The 18,713-nt window shown below is 42.8% G+C and overlaps 1 protein-coding gene across 1 annotated transcript in view; it reads left to right on the top strand.

Annotated features, from left to right (window-relative positions):
- LOC114655412 (sodium channel protein type 2 subunit alpha-like) overlaps positions 1-18,713 on the top strand; it is a 278,058-nt gene that overhangs the window by 69,451 nt on the left and 189,894 nt on the right. Inside the window, exon 2 of the mRNA XM_051930912.1 lies at positions 16,297-16,613. Within this exon, the coding sequence (XP_051786872.1) occupies positions 16,350-16,613 (264 nt within the window). The 5' untranslated portion in view covers positions 16,297-16,349. The remainder of the gene's footprint in view (positions 1-16,296; positions 16,614-18,713) is intronic.

Raw genomic sequence — 18,713 nt, 5'->3', positions numbered from 1 at the left:
AAGTGTGCCAAGGAACACTACCTCTTTTTATTTATTTATTTAAATACATTCTGTAAAAATCCAGATTCTCCCCCTGGGCACAAATAAAGTTCTATTTATTGTAACAACAAGACAAGACAGCATCAAAGTGTTACACACCTTTCAGCAAACCCTGTATAACTGAACAAAAAATTAATAATAAAAAAAAAAGCATGTTGAACACAAATTGAGTCTTTCTCAGGCCAGAGTCCTCTCAGCTGACTGACAAACATGGCGTCTCCTCCGGTGTTGACATGTGCAGGCAGGAAGTGGCACATTCTGGAAGTAATGTTGGAGGAGGAGAGCTGTCAGTCTTCCTTTCTGCATAAGGAGGAAAAGAGAGGCTGTTATTACACAGTGCCAACCCCTGGATCGGTGGAGAATTACCATCACCAAAGCACTTCGACTGTCTCCCATGTTCACACATGTGACACTATATCTCTTACAGAGCGCCAATCCCTTCTATCAGTCTATGTATTTATCTGTCAATTTTTTTTGCTTAGGTGCCACAGTAGGGCACACTGATTAGCTCTGCCACTTTCTGGTCCAGTGTGCTTCAGTAGATTCAAATCCAGCACCTGATTTTGTGTGTGAAGGTTGAATGTTCTCTCTGTGCCTGTGTGTTTTTTTTTCTGGGTACTCCAATTTGGTTATAAGGTTCCAGCATGTGTGTGTGTGTGTGTATGGGAGTAGACCCTATGATGGACTGGTACCCTTTCCTTCATTGTGGCCCGTACTTCCAGGATAGACTCTTGCTTCCCTGCTCCTCAGACTTGGATTGGATTCTTAAATTACTATGACTATTATTAGTTTGCCAGTGAACATATTTTGCTTTACTAAATATACATTACTAAATGGTCATAAGAGAATATAAAAGTGAATTGTGGTTTCCTAGGAAAAGTCCTCTTTTTTTTTTTTTTTTTTGCTTAAGTGTCCTTCTTTTCAGACCTAGCAGAGAGGTGGTAGCCTTCTATAACCAATTTTCATAATTTAGCATTGTTTCTAATCTGTTTGTGTGTGTGTGTTGCTGATTTTTACTTTTCAGATTCAAGTTTAAAGGCTGTCAGCCCACTATAAAAATGACACAAATGACTGGTATCTTTCAGCTTGTCAAATAAAAAAGAATGAACTTGAATATGAATTCACAAAACAATCCAAGTTCCTGCTTTTCTATATTATTGGAGCACAGAAATATACTTTAAACTGTTTTAGCCTTTAATTTAACAAAGTTTAGCTGAATTTTATATAAAACACAGTTTAATCAAAAGGCACCACAAGCCCCGTGTCCTCAACTCCTGCTGCACGCTTGTGCAACTCCTCTAATCAGCAGATTGCTGCAGTCCACAGCTGCACATTATGGTCAAGAGTAATGGCAGCAGGAAGTTGACATCTTATACATACAACAACCACAGCAAACTGTAAAAGAGGAGAAGAAGGTTGAGAACATGCACTGATAGAGCATTGCCACACCGTAATTGATGAAAAAAACAAAAAATCTATTCCTAAATATCAAATTTGGCACAATTACAAAAATGTGATTTTAAAAAATGATTTTCGCTATTCTTCAATCAAGTAAAAGTGCTTACCAAATAAACGTGTGGGAAAATTGCACATTAAAAATTTTAATTTATGGGAATTACTAACTGTGTGCAGGACACAAGCAATTTCATGCCAAATTTCAAGCCCTGGCAGGTACAGATACCATTAGAACACAAACCTAACTACCATTTAACAACTCGGAGCAAATTCCTTAATCCTGTTTTGAAACGTTTATTTCCTGCTAGGGCCTGTGATGGACTGGTGCTTTGTTCAGGACTGTTTCTTGTGTTGTACCCAGTGCTTGCCTTGATATGCCTTGACCTTTCTTGAACTTGAATTGCATTATGCAATTTTAAAATATATAAAGTTATATTATTCCCTGTTAGGAGAGGTATCACTGAGGTTGACAGCGTCTGCTCAATAGAATATATATAATAATATATGTGTGTGTGTTGTAAGGGACAGCTGGCAGCTCAGCCCGGCCGGGACGCCCCGAGGATGGAAGGATGAGGGAAGGCAGCTACGTTTGGACACTGCCTCCCCCAAAGCACTAGAGGGCAGCATCCTTACAGCTTAATGGTGCCCCAGATTCCCGCAGGGCTTCATGGACTTTGGAGTTCGGTATCGCAGCCCTGCTGGGTACTGTGGGTACCACCAGGGGACGCTGTGAGAAGACCTTGGGACTCTTATTTCCTACATATCCCAGAAGTACTATCAAGTCACAAGGACGAGAGTCCAGAAGTACTTCCGGGTCAGATGGAGAACTTGAGTTTCTCATTAGCCCGGAAGTGCTGGTGAGTCATGTGGACGGAAACACTTCTGGGTCGGACCATCAACTGTATAAAGGACTGCTGAAAACCCAGCAAGCGAGCCAGAGTCAGGAGGTAGTAGACGACGCTTGCTGGAAGGAGTGGAGGAGAAAAGAGAAAGAGAATTGAGTTTATTGTTATTATAGTTACTTGTATTAGTGGTGGATGTTGTGCTTTGGGCACTACTTAAAGAAGAGAAATATTAAGCATCTTCTTGGTGCTTTTAACCTGTGTCCAGAGTGTCTGTCTGTTGGGTTTGAAGGGGCAACAGCGACCCCCAGTGACCCCTAGCGTTTACAATGTATATATTTTATTCTTGAGCTTCTGTAAAGTTTTAATTTTCCATTGGGGACAAGTAAAGTTATCTATCTATCTATCTATCTATCTATCTATCTATCTATCTATCTATCTATCTATCTATCTATCTATCTATCTATCTATCTATCTATCTATCTATCTATCTATCTATCTATCTATCTATCTATCTATCTATCGCCACAAAATATAAATGACCATAACAATAAATTCAGATCCATATTTGACCAGACTTGAATCCTGTTAGACACTCATGGGAGAGCATTGAATGATATTTGAGACAATAATCCCCAATTTTACCAACAAACCATGCAAGGATTTCTTCTTGGATGAAAATTTTAGAAGTAAGTTATTTACTTGCCACAACAAGTACAAACTGTGGCCCAGCTCCCACTGAACTGACTTATCTTTGGTCACTGCGTTTACCATCAGCACAGGATTCACCCCCAAGAAGCTGGATCCATGAGGCAGCAGTTCCAACCACTGTGTCACTGGAAGGTCCCATGTGAAAAATAAAAAGTGACAAAACCTAACCTTAAATAAAAGTCTGAATGCTCCATTTTCAATATAAGAAAAGAAGGCAGCAACCATTGTAGCTGTAAGAGCTTGCGATTAACAAAAGTCGGTTTATTTTCGCTAGGTGCCCTTATTGCAATATGAGTGTGGTAAAGTGCTCCAATTATGTTAGGAGAACAAGACACTGCTGCAAATGGACTTTTTATGTTGGCAAAATATGTTATGTTTTATGTATGTGCACGCCCACCATTTGTAAACTGGACATATTGCATCATCAGTCAGCAAATGTCTTTGGGCACAGTGGGCATAACGGAGTGAAGCTTGGCTGAGATATTGCTGATCTGTGGGCCAGTTACCTGAGAAGTGACATCAGGTAGGTTTTATAAACTGACCAAAAAAATCAGAAAAGTTCTTCAGTGTAAAAAAGCAACATTAAAAAAAGGAACTAAAATAGAGACTGTACATCATATTCATCACTTTTGAGGTTGAATGTATTTGTTATGTCATCGCACTTTATTATAATGGCTCAGTGATATGAATTATTATATGCGTGAGTCGTCATTTAGCTGCTTTGGCTGCATTTTCCTACTTGATCAGGTGTGTCATCATGTCTCAGTTTCTCCAAAATGTTGCGTACACATTGGTCAGAGTTGCCGTAAATATTCGCAAGCTTTCACGTTAAATTTTCTTTTATAAATCCTGACATTTGTGTCGGAAAACCCATTTGCGTTTTTCAAGCTTTTTTTTGTGCATATACAATCTTTATAAATGAGGCTCCTGGTCCTTTTTGGTAACGATGCTCTTCAGTCCTGCAATGACTCATATGCTCTTCCCTGAAATATCTCTAGTTATGATACATACAGGATGTTCTTGTGATTAGGAGACTAAATCTGCTCTGAGCTTTGCTGTAAACTCACATTGTCACGCATTACGTTTTTAGCCTGTTTTTTGCAATTTTGCACACTGTATGGGTTTTCTTAATGTATTAGAAATATAGACACAATAAGATATCCATCCATTCATTAACGGACTTGCATATTTCCAGTTTATTCCCGTGGTGGATGTAGTATGGCAGTATCAGGCAGGACGCAGGCTTGGGTGATGTGCCGGTGCACCACAGAGCACACATACACACGCTCATAACCAGGAAAAGTTAGCCTCATCACGTAATCTTACTTGCAACTCTTTGGGATCATGGAAGAGCAATGGAGAATCCAGAGAAAAAAATGCAGAGACAAAGTGAGAATGTTCAGGCTCCATATAGACATTGACTGAAACTAGACTTGCCTCTGTATCAGGGCCATCTTAACAGCATTTTAAGCCCCTGGGCAAAACAGTGCACTGGGGCCTCTACCTACACAACCGCTCAGCAAGTCACAACATACATAGATTAGCATGGGGCCCCTATACTCATGACGAGCATGCCCTTGCGTTTAGACGGCCCTGCTCTGTACGCTGTAAATTATTCATGCATGCAGGAAGCAGATCAGGCAGGCGCCAGACTATGTGAGGTAGAGTATGCTTATGGTATGCATGCATGTGGCAGATCCGATTCAGCTTGGCTGCTATTGCTCTGCGATATCATGCTACCCTTGCAAAGCATCATGGGGAGCTGGGAGAAAAAAAAAGTTTGTCTAAGCTGGCAGCTTGGTGAATTTTCTGGGAAAAATTCAGCAAACAAGGTGACCAGGAAACCCATGAAATTTGCTATGAAAAATAGTTTGGTGAATTTCAACGATAAACACTAGACACCATTTATCCTTGAATTATTTTTTTTTATTTTACTATATTTGTCATAGCAGTAAGAAGGTCATTTAAACTAGGGTTCTTCAAAGTTAGTCCTGGAGGGCGCAGTGGCTACAGGTTTTTGTTTTAACCTATAGCGAACTGAGTAGTCACAAAATATCTCGCATCTTTCAATACAGCCTTTAACTTTGCCCCACTTTCATTATAAAGCTTCAGCAGTGCTGCGTGAGATAACTGTTATCAACCATGAAGATGATACCTCAAGTCGAGGACTTTCAAAAGTTTCCCGAAGGCTTGTTTTTTTTGACAACACGCACTGGAATTACGTTTCTCATCATGAAATGGGCGACTGCATTCATATTGTCCAGATGCCTTTCTTTGTTATACGGGGTCACGGCTGTACACATTGACACAATAAACTGTTGTCTTGATACAGCAGCACTGCTTGAATGCTTGCAAGCCACATCAGTTGAGTGTTCTTTCTGGCAATCTTTGTATTGACTCAGGTGGTATCTTTTGAGGTGGAGTAATAAATTGTTGTTTTTACCAATCTTTGTTGGCACTTGGCTTATCATACATACTGGGATTATCTGCGTTTAGTCTGCTTTGTGTTAAGTGAAGTACTTCCAAACTTTTCATGGTGTGTGTCCTTTTGTTGGTATTATCTCTTCGTGAGCAGCTCACACATTTTTCTCCCTGGCTTTACTCGCTGGGGGGTCATCTTGGCACGGCGTGTCTTCATAAACTCACAACCACGTTGTTGGTAATGACCGCATATCTATTTCATGGTGATGTGAGATAAAGCAAAGTAAAGCACGAGTGGCTGCTGTTCTGGCATTTCACTCACCTACATGCTGCGTGATAGCCACATGTCATGTCTATTTCTGTAAAAATAAGACAGGCAAAAAATGTTTTATTGACTTTTTTACCTAAAGCTTATTATTGTTATTGAAAAAGTATTTTCGTGAAAGATATGAAGATCATTTTATCACCCAGCAATAGGCTCAGAGTCCATGATTATACCTAAATTCTTTAACTCCCTCTTGTCTTTTAATGGTAGGGGATCAAGTTTATTTCTGATACCCTCATTATTTCCAGTTGTGTCAACCTCTTCATTTCTGTTTTTTTCTTATTTAGCTTGAGAGAGTTACTATACATTCATTTCTGCCTATTATAAAAAAAAAATCCTGGAAGGAAACGAGACGTGATTGTCTCAGAGAGACACTTTCACATCCCGCGAGATGAGACTTTGTGCCCAGCGATGTAACCACGCCCGGGGCCAGAAGCCCCATGAGACAAGAGCTTATGCAAAGAGATTTGGAAAAGTCCTGCATGGTTATGTCAGACACATTTCTTGTAGAGAGAAAGAAACGATATTCCCTCACGGGCAGTTATACGTTGCATTGTCACAATGTAATTCCAAATGCGGAATCAAAATTTAATGCGATATTGATGAAAAGGTAAAAGTGAAAACAGATCGAAAATATGGACATAGGTGATATGACAGATCATGCGGCACGGCAGCAGCAGCTAGCCAGCAGCTGATCGAGCAAAGAAGAGGTTAAAAAAAAAATCTATGTTTCCCATTGTATCACCGTTTAAGAGGGGCTGTCGGAGGAGTGATTGCATCTCCTTGGGGTGCGTTCAGCCCTCCTCTTCACAACGCAAGCGGCAGAGATATGAAGTGGTTGGCGCGTAGCACTGGTGTGTCGGTGAGCGAGTAAGAGATTGGATTAGAGAGGCTAGAGTGTCATGGTAATAAGGTACTATAGATACAATTATATGAAAATGTTTGGGAACCCCTGTCAGCCTTCATAATAATTTACTACATGCTCCTAGTAGGGCTTCCCAAGGCAAAGAGGTCTGAGGTGAAGATCCAGACTAACTCGACCCTGAGACCCCTAATGGACTTAAAACAAGGATCAGCATTTCCCTTGCCCGGGAAAGGGTACCCGGGGCCCCACCCTGGAGCCAGGCCCGGGGAAGGGGCTCACTGGCGAGCACCTGGTGGCTGGACCTTCGACCATGACCGAAAGAGCAACTTGCTTCCGCTCTCTTGTGGGCCCACCACCTGCAAGAGAGGCCATAGGGGTCGGGTGCAATGTGATATGGGTGGTAACCGAAGGCGGGAACTCTGGCGTTTCAACCCTCGGTTGCCGAAATTGGCTTTTGGGACATGGATTGTTACCTCTCTGGCGGAGAAGGAGCCTGAACTGGTGTGAGAGGTTGAGAGGTACCGGCTAGATATAGTCGGGCTCTGGAACCATTCCTCTTGGGAGAGGCTGGACTTTGTTCCACTCTGGAGTTGCTGTGGGTGAGAGGCGTCTGGCAGGGGTGGGCTTGCTTATGGCCCCCCGGCTCGAGGCCTGTACGTTGGGGTTCTCTCTGTTGGATGAGAGGGTTGTTTCCCTACGCCTTCAAGTTGGGGGAAGGACTCTGACTGTTGTTTGCGCTTATGCGCCGAACAGCAGTTCAGAGTACCCAGCCTTCTTGGAGTCCCTGGAAGAGGTGCTGCGAGGTGCAGCTCCTGAAGACTCTATCGTCCTGCTGGGAGACTTAAACGCTCATGTCGGCAACAACAGTGAAACCTGGAGAGGCGTGATTGGGAGGAACGGCCTCCCTGATCTAAACTTGAGTGGTGTTCAGTTGTTGAACTTCTGTGCTGGTCATGGATTGTCCATAACGAACACCGTGTTCAATCATAAGGGTGTCCATAAGTGCACTTGGCGCCAGGATGCCCAAGATCGCAGCTTGATGATCGACTTTGTAATCGTGTCATCAGATCTGCGACCTTATGTCTTGGACACTCGGGTGAAGAGAGGGGCTGAGCTGTCAACTGATCACCACCTGGTGGTAAGTTGGATCAGATGGCGGGAGAGGCTGCCGGATAGACCAGGCAGACCCAAACGAATAATGAGGGTCTGCTGGGAACGTCTGGCGGAGGAACCGGTGAGAAAGATCTTTAACTGCCACCTCCGGCAGAACTTCAACCTCATTCCTTAGGGAGGCGAAGGACATTGAGTCTGAATGGGCCATGTACTGAGCCTCCATTGTCGAAGCAGCAGAACGGAGCTGTGGCCGTAACGTTGTCGGTGCCTCTCGTGGCCTCTTGTGGCAGCAATCCACGAACCCGGTGGTGGACACCTAAAGTTCGAGAGGCCATCAAGCTGGAGAAAGAGTCCTATCGGGTCTGGTTGACCAGTGGGACTCCAGAGGCAGCTGAGGGGTACCGGCGGGCCAAGCGTGTGGCGGCATCGGCTGTTGCAGAGGCAAAAACTCTGGCATGGGAGGAGTTTGGGGAAGCCATGGAAAACGACTTTCGCTTGGCACTGAGAAGGTTCAGGCACCTCAGGAGGGGAAAGCGGTGCTCCACCAACACTGTGTACAGTGGAGATGGGGCCCTGCTGACTTCAACTGTAGATGTTATTGACCGATGGAAGGAATACTTCGAGGATTTTCTCAATCCCACCAGCATGTCTTCCTTAGAGGAAGCAGAGCTGGAGGACTCCGGGGGGGGGCCCGTCCATAAGAGGGGCTGAGGTTGCCGAGTTAGTTAAAAAGCTCCGAGGTGGCAGGGCCCCTGGAGTGTGCGAGGTTCACCCCGGGTTCCTCAAGGCTCTGGATGTTGTAGGGCTGTCCTGATTGACACATCTCTGCAACATCGCATGGACATCAGGGGCAGTGCCTCTGGATTGGCAAACCGGGGTGGTGGTTCCCCTTTTTAAGAAGGGTGACCAGAGGATGTGCTCCAACTATAGGGGGATCACACTCCTCAGCCTACCCGGTAACGTCTATTCAGGGGTGCTGGAGAAGAGAGTTCGGTCGATGGTCGAATCTCGGATTCAAGAGGAACAATGCGGATTCCGTCCCAGCCGTGGAACACTGGACCAGCTCTACACCCTGGCCAGGATCTTGGAGGGGGCATGGGAGTTTGCCCAACCAGTCCACATGTGTTTTGTGTATTTGGAGAAAGCATTCTACCTTGTCCCTCAAAGCATCCTGTGGGGTGTGCTCCAAGAGTACGGGGTACAAGGCTCGTTGTTACGAGCCATCCAGTCCCTGTACAGGAGGAGCAGGAGCTTGGTCCGCATTGCTGGTAATAAGTCGGACTCGTTTCCTGTTGAGGTTGGACTCCGCCAGGGCTGCCCTTTATCACCGATTCTGTTCATAAGTTATATGGACAGAATTTCTAGGCGCAGCCAAGGAGGAGAAGGGGGTCTTGTTCGGTGACCTCAGAATCTCGTCTCTGCTATTTGCAGATGATGTGGTTCTGTTGGCTTCATCGGACAGTGACCTCCGAGTGCGAAGTAGCGGGGATGAGAATCAGCACATCTAAATCCGAGGCCATGATTCTCAGCCGGAAAAGGGTGGAATGCTCTCTCCGGGATGGGAGCACAGTACTGCTTTAAGTGGAGGAGTTCAGGTATCTCGGGGTCTTGTTCATGAGTGAGGGAAGAATGGAGCGGGAGGTTGACAGACGGATCGGTGTGGCATCCACAGTAATGCGGGCTCTGCAATGGTCCGTCATGGTGAAGAGGGAGCTGAGCCAAAAGGCGAGGCTGTTGATTTACCAGTTGATCTACGTTCCTACCCTCACCTATGGCCACGAATTTTGGGTAGTGACCGAAAGAGCAAGATCGCGGATACAAGCGACCAAAATTAGTTTTCTCCACAGGATGGCTGGACTTTCCCTTAGAGATAGGGTGAGGAGTTCAGTTATCCGGGAGAGACTCGGAGTAGAGTCGCTGCTCCTCCGCATCGAGAGGAGTCAGTTGAGGTGGTTCAGGCATCTGGTTAGGATGCCCCCTGGACGCCTCCCTGGGGGGGGGGGGGGGGGTGTTCTGGGCATGCCCCACTGGGAGAAGGCCACGGGGCAGACCCAGGACATGCTGGAGGGATTATATCTCCTGGCTGGCCCTGGAACGCCTCGGGGTCCTCCCAGAGGAGCTGGAGGAGGTGGCCGGGGAGAGGGAAGTCTGGGCTTCCCTGCTTAGGCTGCTGCCCCCGCGACTCGACCTCGGATAAGCTATGGATAATGGATGGATGGATGCATACTTTCAACAAAAAAGATAACAGTGGTATGTCTTTCATTTCCTAGGAACATCTGAGAACTGGGGTGTTTTCCGAACAAAGATTTTTAGTGAAGCAGTATTTAATTGTATGAAATTTAAATCAAACGTGAAAAACTGGCTGTGCAAAAATGTGGGTCCCCTTGTCATTTTGTTGATTTGAATGCATGTAACTGCTCAATACTGATTACTTGCAACACCAAATTTGTTGGATTAGCTTGTTAAGTCTTGGATTTCATAGACAGGTGTGTCCAATCATGAGAAAAGGTATTTAACCCCTTAACCGCCCTCTGCCGGATATATCCGGCATCGTAGCGTTATTGCTGATGCCTTACTGCCGGAATTATCCGGCACATTTGCCTATGGTTATGTGAATGCCTGGCGCATAGTATAACTGACAGTTTGGCGTGGGTATTATTACTACGTTGTATTTCGACAACTCTGCGCTTGTATTGGCCGCTCACGTGATGTGATTCGAAAGTGAAAGCTGTGAATATGGCGAAACGTAAACTGACTTCAAGTGAGATTTTGCAGGCGATTTTGGAAAATAATTCTGATCATGATTGTAGCAGTTCTGAAGAAGATTTTAGCGACAATGATGATCAGCAACATGCGCTGCATGATACTGTGAATGACGACGCATCGGATGATAGCGATGAGTGGGTGTATCCCCAGCATCTCAACTGGACTGCTGCCCGTTATCTGAGCCAGATAAGAAAGATCCAAACCGTGACCGCTTGTTCAAGCTACGTCCTTTGATTGACCATTTATTTGAAACATTTCAGCAGGTATTTCAGCAGGTAAATACTGCTTGAATAAATGTAAAGTAAAAAAACGAAAATTGTTCAGATTTCTCCTGGCATGGGGAATATTTAGGGAGTTGGTGGTTAAAGGGTTAAGGTGGTCAATTGCAAGTTGTGCTTCCCTTTGGCTCTCCTCTGAAGAGTGACAGCATGGGATCCTCAAAGCAACTCTCAAAAGATTTGAACACAAAGATTGTTCAGTCTCATGGTTTAGGGGAAGGCTACAAAAAGCTATCTCAGAGGTTTAAACTGTCAGTTTCAACTGAAAGGAATGGAATCAGGAAATGGAAGGCCACAGGCACAGTTGCTGTTAAATCCAGCGGGTCTGGCAGGCCAAGAAAAATACAGGAGCGGCATATGTGCAGGATTGTGAGAATGGTTACAGACAACCCACAGATCACCTCCAAAGACCCTCAAGAACAAATGGCTGCAGGTGGTGTATCTGTACATCGTTTTAGACAAGCCAGATTCATTTTGGAACAAAGTACTTTGGACTGATGAAACAAAAATTGAGTTATTTGGTCATAACAAAAAGCGCTTTGCATGGCGGAAGAAGAACACCGCATTCCAAGAAAAATACCTGCTACCTACTGTCAAATTTGGAGGAGGTTCCATCATGCTGTGGGGATGTGTGGCTAGTTCATGGACTGGGGCCCTTGTTAAAATCAAGGGTCGGATGAATTCAACCCAATATCAACAAATTCTTCAGGATAATGTTCAAGCATCAGTCACAAAGTTGAAGTTACGCAGGGGTTGGATATTCCAACAAGACAATGACCCAAAACACAGTTCGAAATCTACAAAGGCATTCATGCAGAGGGAGAAATACAATTTTCTGGAATGGGCGTCACAGTCCCCTGACTTGAATATCATCAAAAATCTATGGGATGATTTGAAGCAGGCTGTCCATGCTCGGCAGCCTTCAAATTTAACTGAACTGGAAAGACTTTGTATGGAAGAATAGTCAAAAAGACCTTGATCCAGAATCCAGACATCAAAGGCTATAGGAGGCGTCTAGAAGCTGTTATATTTGCAAAAGGAAGCTCCACTAAGTATTGATGTCATATCTCTGTTGGGATACCCAAATTTATGCACCTGTCTAATTATGTTATGATGCATATTTTCTGTTAATCCAATAAACTTAATGTCACTGCTGAAATACTGCTGTTTCCATAAGGCATGTCATATATTAAAAGGAAGTTGCTGCTTTGAAAGCTCAGCCAATGATAAACAAAAATCCAAAGAATTAAGAGGGGCTCCCAAACTTTTTCATTTGACTGTAAGTAAAGCTGTGTGTCATCTGCATAGCCGTGGTAGTTCACCTTGTGTTTCAAGACAATCTGGCCTAATGGAAGAATTTAGATTGAAACCAGCAGTGAGCCCAGAATAGATGGTACACCAGATGCAATATCATGGACCTTAGAACTACAATTACTATAACTAAGAAAGAATTTTCTACCTGTGACCAATTTAAGACACTGATATAAAGGCCCACCCATTGTCTAAGGCAATTTTTTTATAAGACTACTGTGGTCTATGGTGTCAAGTACTGAGCTTATGTCTAAGAGAACAAGAACAGATATGTGGCCTGTGTGCACCTTAACCTGCTAATCATTTACAACTTTAACGAGTGCAGTTTCTGTACTGTGATTTGTTCAAATAATCATTAACTGCTGAAAAACTGCTTTTTCTAGAATTTCACTTCAGAAAGACAGGTTAGAAATTGAGCTAAAGTTGTCAAAGACAAACGAGTTCTTGAGCAGGGCTTTAACAACTGTAGTCATCTAATGGTGAGTTAACTATGTCAAGTCAAATACAAATATCAAAAGCGAGCTGATAAGGAAAAGTCAATCAGTCCTTTTCTAACCCGCTTAACCCTGACCAGGGTCGTGGGGGTCTGCTGGAGCTTGTCCCAGTTAGCACAGGGTGTAAGGCAGGAACAAACCCTGAACAAGGCGCCAGTCCATCACAGGGCATAAACACACACACACACACCCCAACCACACAATAGAGCCGATTTAGGATCGTCAATTCACCTAACCTGCATGTCTTTGGACTATGGGAGGAAACCAGAGCAACCGCTGGAAATTCATGTAGACACAGGGAGAACATTCAAACTGCATGCAGGGAGGACCCAGAATGTGAACCCTGGCCTCCTTACTGTGAGGCAGCAGCACTACCACTGCGCTACTGTGCCACCTGCCAATGAAAAGTAATAAAATTAAATAATACTTGCTTTATACCTATAAATAGGTGCTTAATTGGTAAAAAGGGAAAGTGTAACACAATAACAACACATTCTCAAACTCACTTAGTCCAGTTAAGGCCTATGGGTAGCTTATTTTGGGGCCAATCCTGACAGCATCAGGGACACGGCAGGAACCAGCTGCGGGCAAGTCCATTACAGAGCCAGTCAGAATTGTCAATTAACCTAACCTACATGTTTATGGCAATGTGGGAGGAAAAACTTAATCCTTAATCCATAATGTAGCAGCGCTAACCACTGCCCTGTTGTGCTGCCCACAACTCAAATGATAAAACTCAAATGTAAACAGGTACATCGAATTCATATTTCGGTCCTCGAAACTATAATCCCAGAATATTGAACTGGAATCTGAACAGACTTCAATAAGAAAAATCCCCCTGGTTGTGTGTATAACATAGCAGAGAAGAGACAGTCTTAGGCAGGCTGAAGGTGGGTCACCAGCCTGGGTCACCCCATTTAGTTTCAACAGAAACGGATCCTGACATTAGAAAAATGAAAAAGAAAAATGGGTCACGGGATCTTGTGGCTTGAGATTCAGATGTTCTGTGCACTTTCGCCACTCAAGGTCTGATGTCTGGCTACCTGGTTGCCTGGTTTTCATAGTGCAGGCACCAAAAGGGGCAAAGTCTTTTCAGTGGCACAAAACTATGTGCCTTTCTTCAGCAGTCTTTCGATGGTACTGTGCAACTCGGGCCCCTTCTTCAGGTAAGATGTAATCTTTAAAAGATTACATCTTGCCTGAAGAAGGGGCTTAAGTTGCCTCGAAAGCTTGCATATCGTAATCTTTTTAGTTAGACAATAAAAGGTGCCTGTTATTTTGCTTGACTTTTCATTACATTCATAATGGCTAACACGGTACAACACCCTAGTACCACAGATGCTACTGGGGAAAGAGACAATACTATTAACATCAGCGCTCCCACCTCATCCTGTGGTGGAATTGTTGGCCTCACCAGACCCAGGATGGTGGTTCTGTACCTACTACTTTCTAAAAGTTTGGGGTCACCCACAAATTTTCATGTTTGTAATAGTAATTGATACCTTTTATTATCACGATGCCATTAAATTGCTTTAAAAATACAGGATTGTCTTCAAATTTTCTGATGACTGCTGATGATATAAAGCTTAATGAGAATGAAAGTAGTCCTGGTCCAACTGGTGTGATGAGTCTTTTTTACACCTAAACATTACTAAGTCTGAAAAACTAATAATTGATTTTGGTAGAAACACCAATGACTCATAAGAAACAACCATCAAAGACCAGCCAGTGGAGACAGTTGACAGGAATAAATATTTGGTTCAATCGTAGACTTAAAACTGGATATTTAAACAAAAACACAAAAGCCATCTGCAAAAAGGGACAGCAGTGCCTCTACTCTTTAAGAAAGCCGAGTCTTCTTAGTGTGAGTCGTACCATTACATCAATCTTTTATAAATCTTGTGTTGAGTCTTTACTTAAATTCTACTGGCCTGGATTGGAAATCTTAATGCTGGCAACAAAAACAGAATAACTGAAATTGTAAAGTGGAGAAGTAAAATAACAAGGCCTCTTTGGTCAAATCTCTGAGACCTGTTTAATAAGCAAAGGAGAGCGCATGCTGTCAGACAGAACTCACCCGCTACATTCTCAATTTCAGATTCATGGTACCAAGGATAAAAAGCAGCCAGTTCAAATCCCCTTTCAACCCAGCTGCAATTAATTCTGAATAAGTTCAGTTTTAATAAATGTCCACTTCTTTAAATCGTGGCATCAATCATTAGGCAACTCTAAGTGTTGGTTTAATTTTTATGTGTAATATGGTTGATCTAATGCTTCACCATAAGTGCTCACTGTATAATACAATACATGCTGTGCTGCCCAACTAAGACGGGTCAGAATTGAAGTAATCAATGTGGGCCTCAGTGTTAACGTTTATAGTGCACTATGCAGTGCATACTTGTCTCCATTATATGCCACTTGGCATGGAATTCGCAAAAGCAGTGTTAATGTTTGTGATGCACCATCTGTTGGAATTAAAAATGCAGTGCATTTTATTATTAAAAATGTTTGGAATGTTCCATCTTTTGGAATAGCAGAGACATAGCAACCAGATGGAATCACAGACACCGAGTGTTCCTTTTAGGGGGCGATAGCTCCCTAGTTGGAATAAGTTTCATTTGTAATTGCGACGTTTTAAGTAACCGAAAACTATATAGATATGATATTAATAATAATTCATTACATTTATATAGCGCTTTTCTCAGTACTCAAAGCGCTATCCACACAGGGAGGAACCGGGAAGCGAACCCACAATCTTCTTACTGCAAATCAGCAGCACTACCAAGGCGATGTCCCTCCCATAGTGATATGGCGGTAAAAATCACATAAGAGAAAATAACTTAGCTTTCTTTACGGACGATTTATGCAGCATTACAGACGGGAAGCCTATATAGCAAGACAATGCCAAGGTGGGATCTTGATCTATACAGTCTTCCATTTTTCGTCGCTGCGCTGGAAGGCTTTTCAGGACGGATGACGATATCACCCATCCGTCCATCGGCTTCTAAATGTTTGGCTGCTGTCCAAGTCTTATATACTGGTTCCTCCACGTGCAGGCCCTTACTTAGGCTCCAAACAAGGGAAGGAGAGGAATCCATTTCATGTCTAACATACAGAAATAATACAAAGCCCATTTTCGTAGTTGTACCTTCTCTCTTCAAATGCTTGCCTAGTAGTTCTAAATGCTGAGAGCCCCATTGTGCTAACTTTGGCCTGGTCTATATATGTGAGTGTATATATAAAATAATTTTTGTACAGAGCACAGTGACATTGAACTTCTATTCTTATTACACCGAGACACCTATCCATTTTTTAAGATGTATGTATGTATATATTACATTTATGTTTTATGGCTGCATTCTTTGTGATCTGCTTTTATTGTAACATTGTGGTCTCTTTGTAAAACCTGATGAGAAACCAAATTTCCAAGTAACGGCAATGAAAAAATAAATTAAGTTGGGTTTGAGGATATTTATGTTAGGACATATGTTGTACAGTGTAAAATAAAGTAATGCAACTAATGAAAATTACCAGAAGCCTGAAATTCACAACACATCAAATGTTTATTGATGTTTTACCTGCTGCTCCGCAGAGTTTATTATGCTTAAGAACCTTGGGTCAGTATATCATTTTGATGTACATACCAAACAGTAACAGATTTTTTTTTTTTTTGCAGCACTTTCTTATGCAGAAGGCTACAAGTTAACTCTGAAGTTGCAGGATGAAAAGATGGCGCAACTGCTTGTACCGCCGGGACCAGACAGCATCCACCTGTTTAGCCGGGAATCTCTTCAGGCTATTGAAAAGCGCATTGCAGAAGAGAAAGCCAAGAAACCCAAAGGAGACCGTCACGATGATGATGATGAAAATGGCCCAAAGCCAAACAGAGATTTGGAGGCCGGAAAATCACTGCCATTTATTTATGGTGACATCCCTAAAGGAATGGTATCAGAAGCCTTGGATGACCTGGACCCTTATTACATCAATGAAAAAGTAAGTGCTTATGGAGAGGACTAAGGCAGGAACTTGCAACGGGTGCAATTAACAGGAATAGGAAAGAAGTAAACGAGTGAAATGCAATTGCCTCATACAAACTGCTTGTCTTGCTGTGTAAATTGGCTTTAAATTTTTAATTTTTTTGCTACTATGAGGTGTTTGTTAACACCTCACCTCCCAGGCATAACGTCTGCCTATCTATCTCTCCATCTATCCATCTACTTTATCTTGATAGTTGCTTTTATTAAGACCGTTCTATTGGACCATTTATTGACCTGATCAGTGCAGAGCCAGTTGACAATTTTTGCCGTCCCTCGTCTCCTTTTGGTCACTTATCGACATCAGCCCTTCAAAAACTATGCCAAGCCAGCCAGTGGGGGACACAGAAGAGATGTAATGAGTCAGAGATGCTAACAGAAAAAATCACTGGTAGAATTCACTTATTTGGCTTTTAGAACATTAGACCAATCTAGACGAGATCAAACCCTTTAGCCCAACAAAGCTAGCCAATCCTGCTCAGTTAACTCTTCCAAAATAACATCAATCCACGTCCCTAAAGTCCAACTGTCTACCAGACTACTGGGCAATTTATTCCATATGTGTCTGATTCTCTGTTTGTACAAAAAACGTGTAATGTTTGTATGAAATTTAACCTTAACATCTTTCCAACTATTCCCCCGTGTTCTTCCTGAACTAATTTTAAAGTCACAGTCTTGATTCACTGGGCTAATCCCCTTTGTAATTTTAAACACTTCAATCGTGTCTCCTCTTAATCTGCTTTTGCTTAAACTGAAAAGGCTCAGCTCTTTTAATCTTTTCTCATAACTCATTCATTGTAGTCTTGGAATCAGCCTAGTTACTCTTCTCTGGACTTTTTCTGGTGCTGTTATGTCCTCTTTGTAGCCTGGAGACCAAAATTATACACAGTAATACAGAGGAGGTCTAACCCATGCGTTGTAAAGCTTGAGCAGAACCTCTTTGGACTTGTAACCCACACATTAGGGTGCTATAACATTCTGTTAGCCTTCTTAATGGCTTCTGAACACTGTTGGGAAGTTGATAGTGTTGAGTCCACTACGACTCCTAAATCTTCTGAACATAAGCTGTACATAAGGTGTATTTTCAATTTTCAGATTTCCCATTGCGTATTCAAACCTAACATTTTTACTTCCTACGTGTAACACTTCTCATTTACTGACATTAAATTTAATCTGTGACAAGTCTGCCCAGGCCTGTATGCTGTCCAAGTTCCTCTGTAATGAGTCAACAGATTCCAGATCATAACCAATCCCCCTAGCTTGGTATCATCTGCAAAATTAACCAGCTTGTTATTTATATTCCTATCTAAATCATTTATATATATAAATTAAAAATAGCAGTGGACACCACTGTTAACATCAACCAATTCTGATAAGGTTCCTTGCACCATCACCCTCTGCTTCTGACCACCCTTATGACCACCTTCTGACCTTATGCACACAACACCTTGAACTCCCACTTCTTTTAGTTTGATGCCTAACTTCTCATGTGGCACCTTACCAAATGCTTTCTAAGTGGTTAAGTTAAACCAATAAATAAATATAAGCTCCACTTAGATCATTCCCTTTCGTTGCTTCCTCATAGAATTCCAGCATGTTGGTAAGACATGACCTCCCTCGTCCGAACCCCAATAAAACTCCCATTCTTGCCAAGGGTTGCTCAGTCTTGCCCTTAATAATTTCTTTAATTAATTTATCTGTGATACACGTTAAGCTTACTGGCCCATAGTTGCTTGGATCCGTCTGTTCACCATTTTTATGTAATGGGATGATATTTGCCATTTTTCAGTCCTTCTGAATTTCTCCAGTGCATAGTGACTTCCTTAAAATGAGCATCAAGGGTTTACTGTATATGTGTACTCACTAACCTCCTTAAGGAGTACATATATAAATGCTTGACACATGTTTTTGTGAAACCAAAATCAGAAGCCAGGAAAATGAAATTACTGGGTAGTGTGAGGGAGCAGGTAGAGTTGTGGAATTGGTGCAGACAGGAAGTCAAAAGTCCTGAAGTAACAGTAGGCAAATGTATGAGGCAGAAAGTGCTAGCAAAAAAAAT

Source organism: Erpetoichthys calabaricus, chromosome 8 (assembly GCF_900747795.2).
Source record: "Erpetoichthys calabaricus chromosome 8, fErpCal1.3, whole genome shotgun sequence".
NCBI classification, from domain to species: Eukaryota; Metazoa; Chordata; class Cladistia; order Polypteriformes; family Polypteridae; genus Erpetoichthys; species Erpetoichthys calabaricus.
Note: the sequence above shows the minus strand (reverse complement) of the source record. Positions and strands in the feature narration are given on the sequence as shown.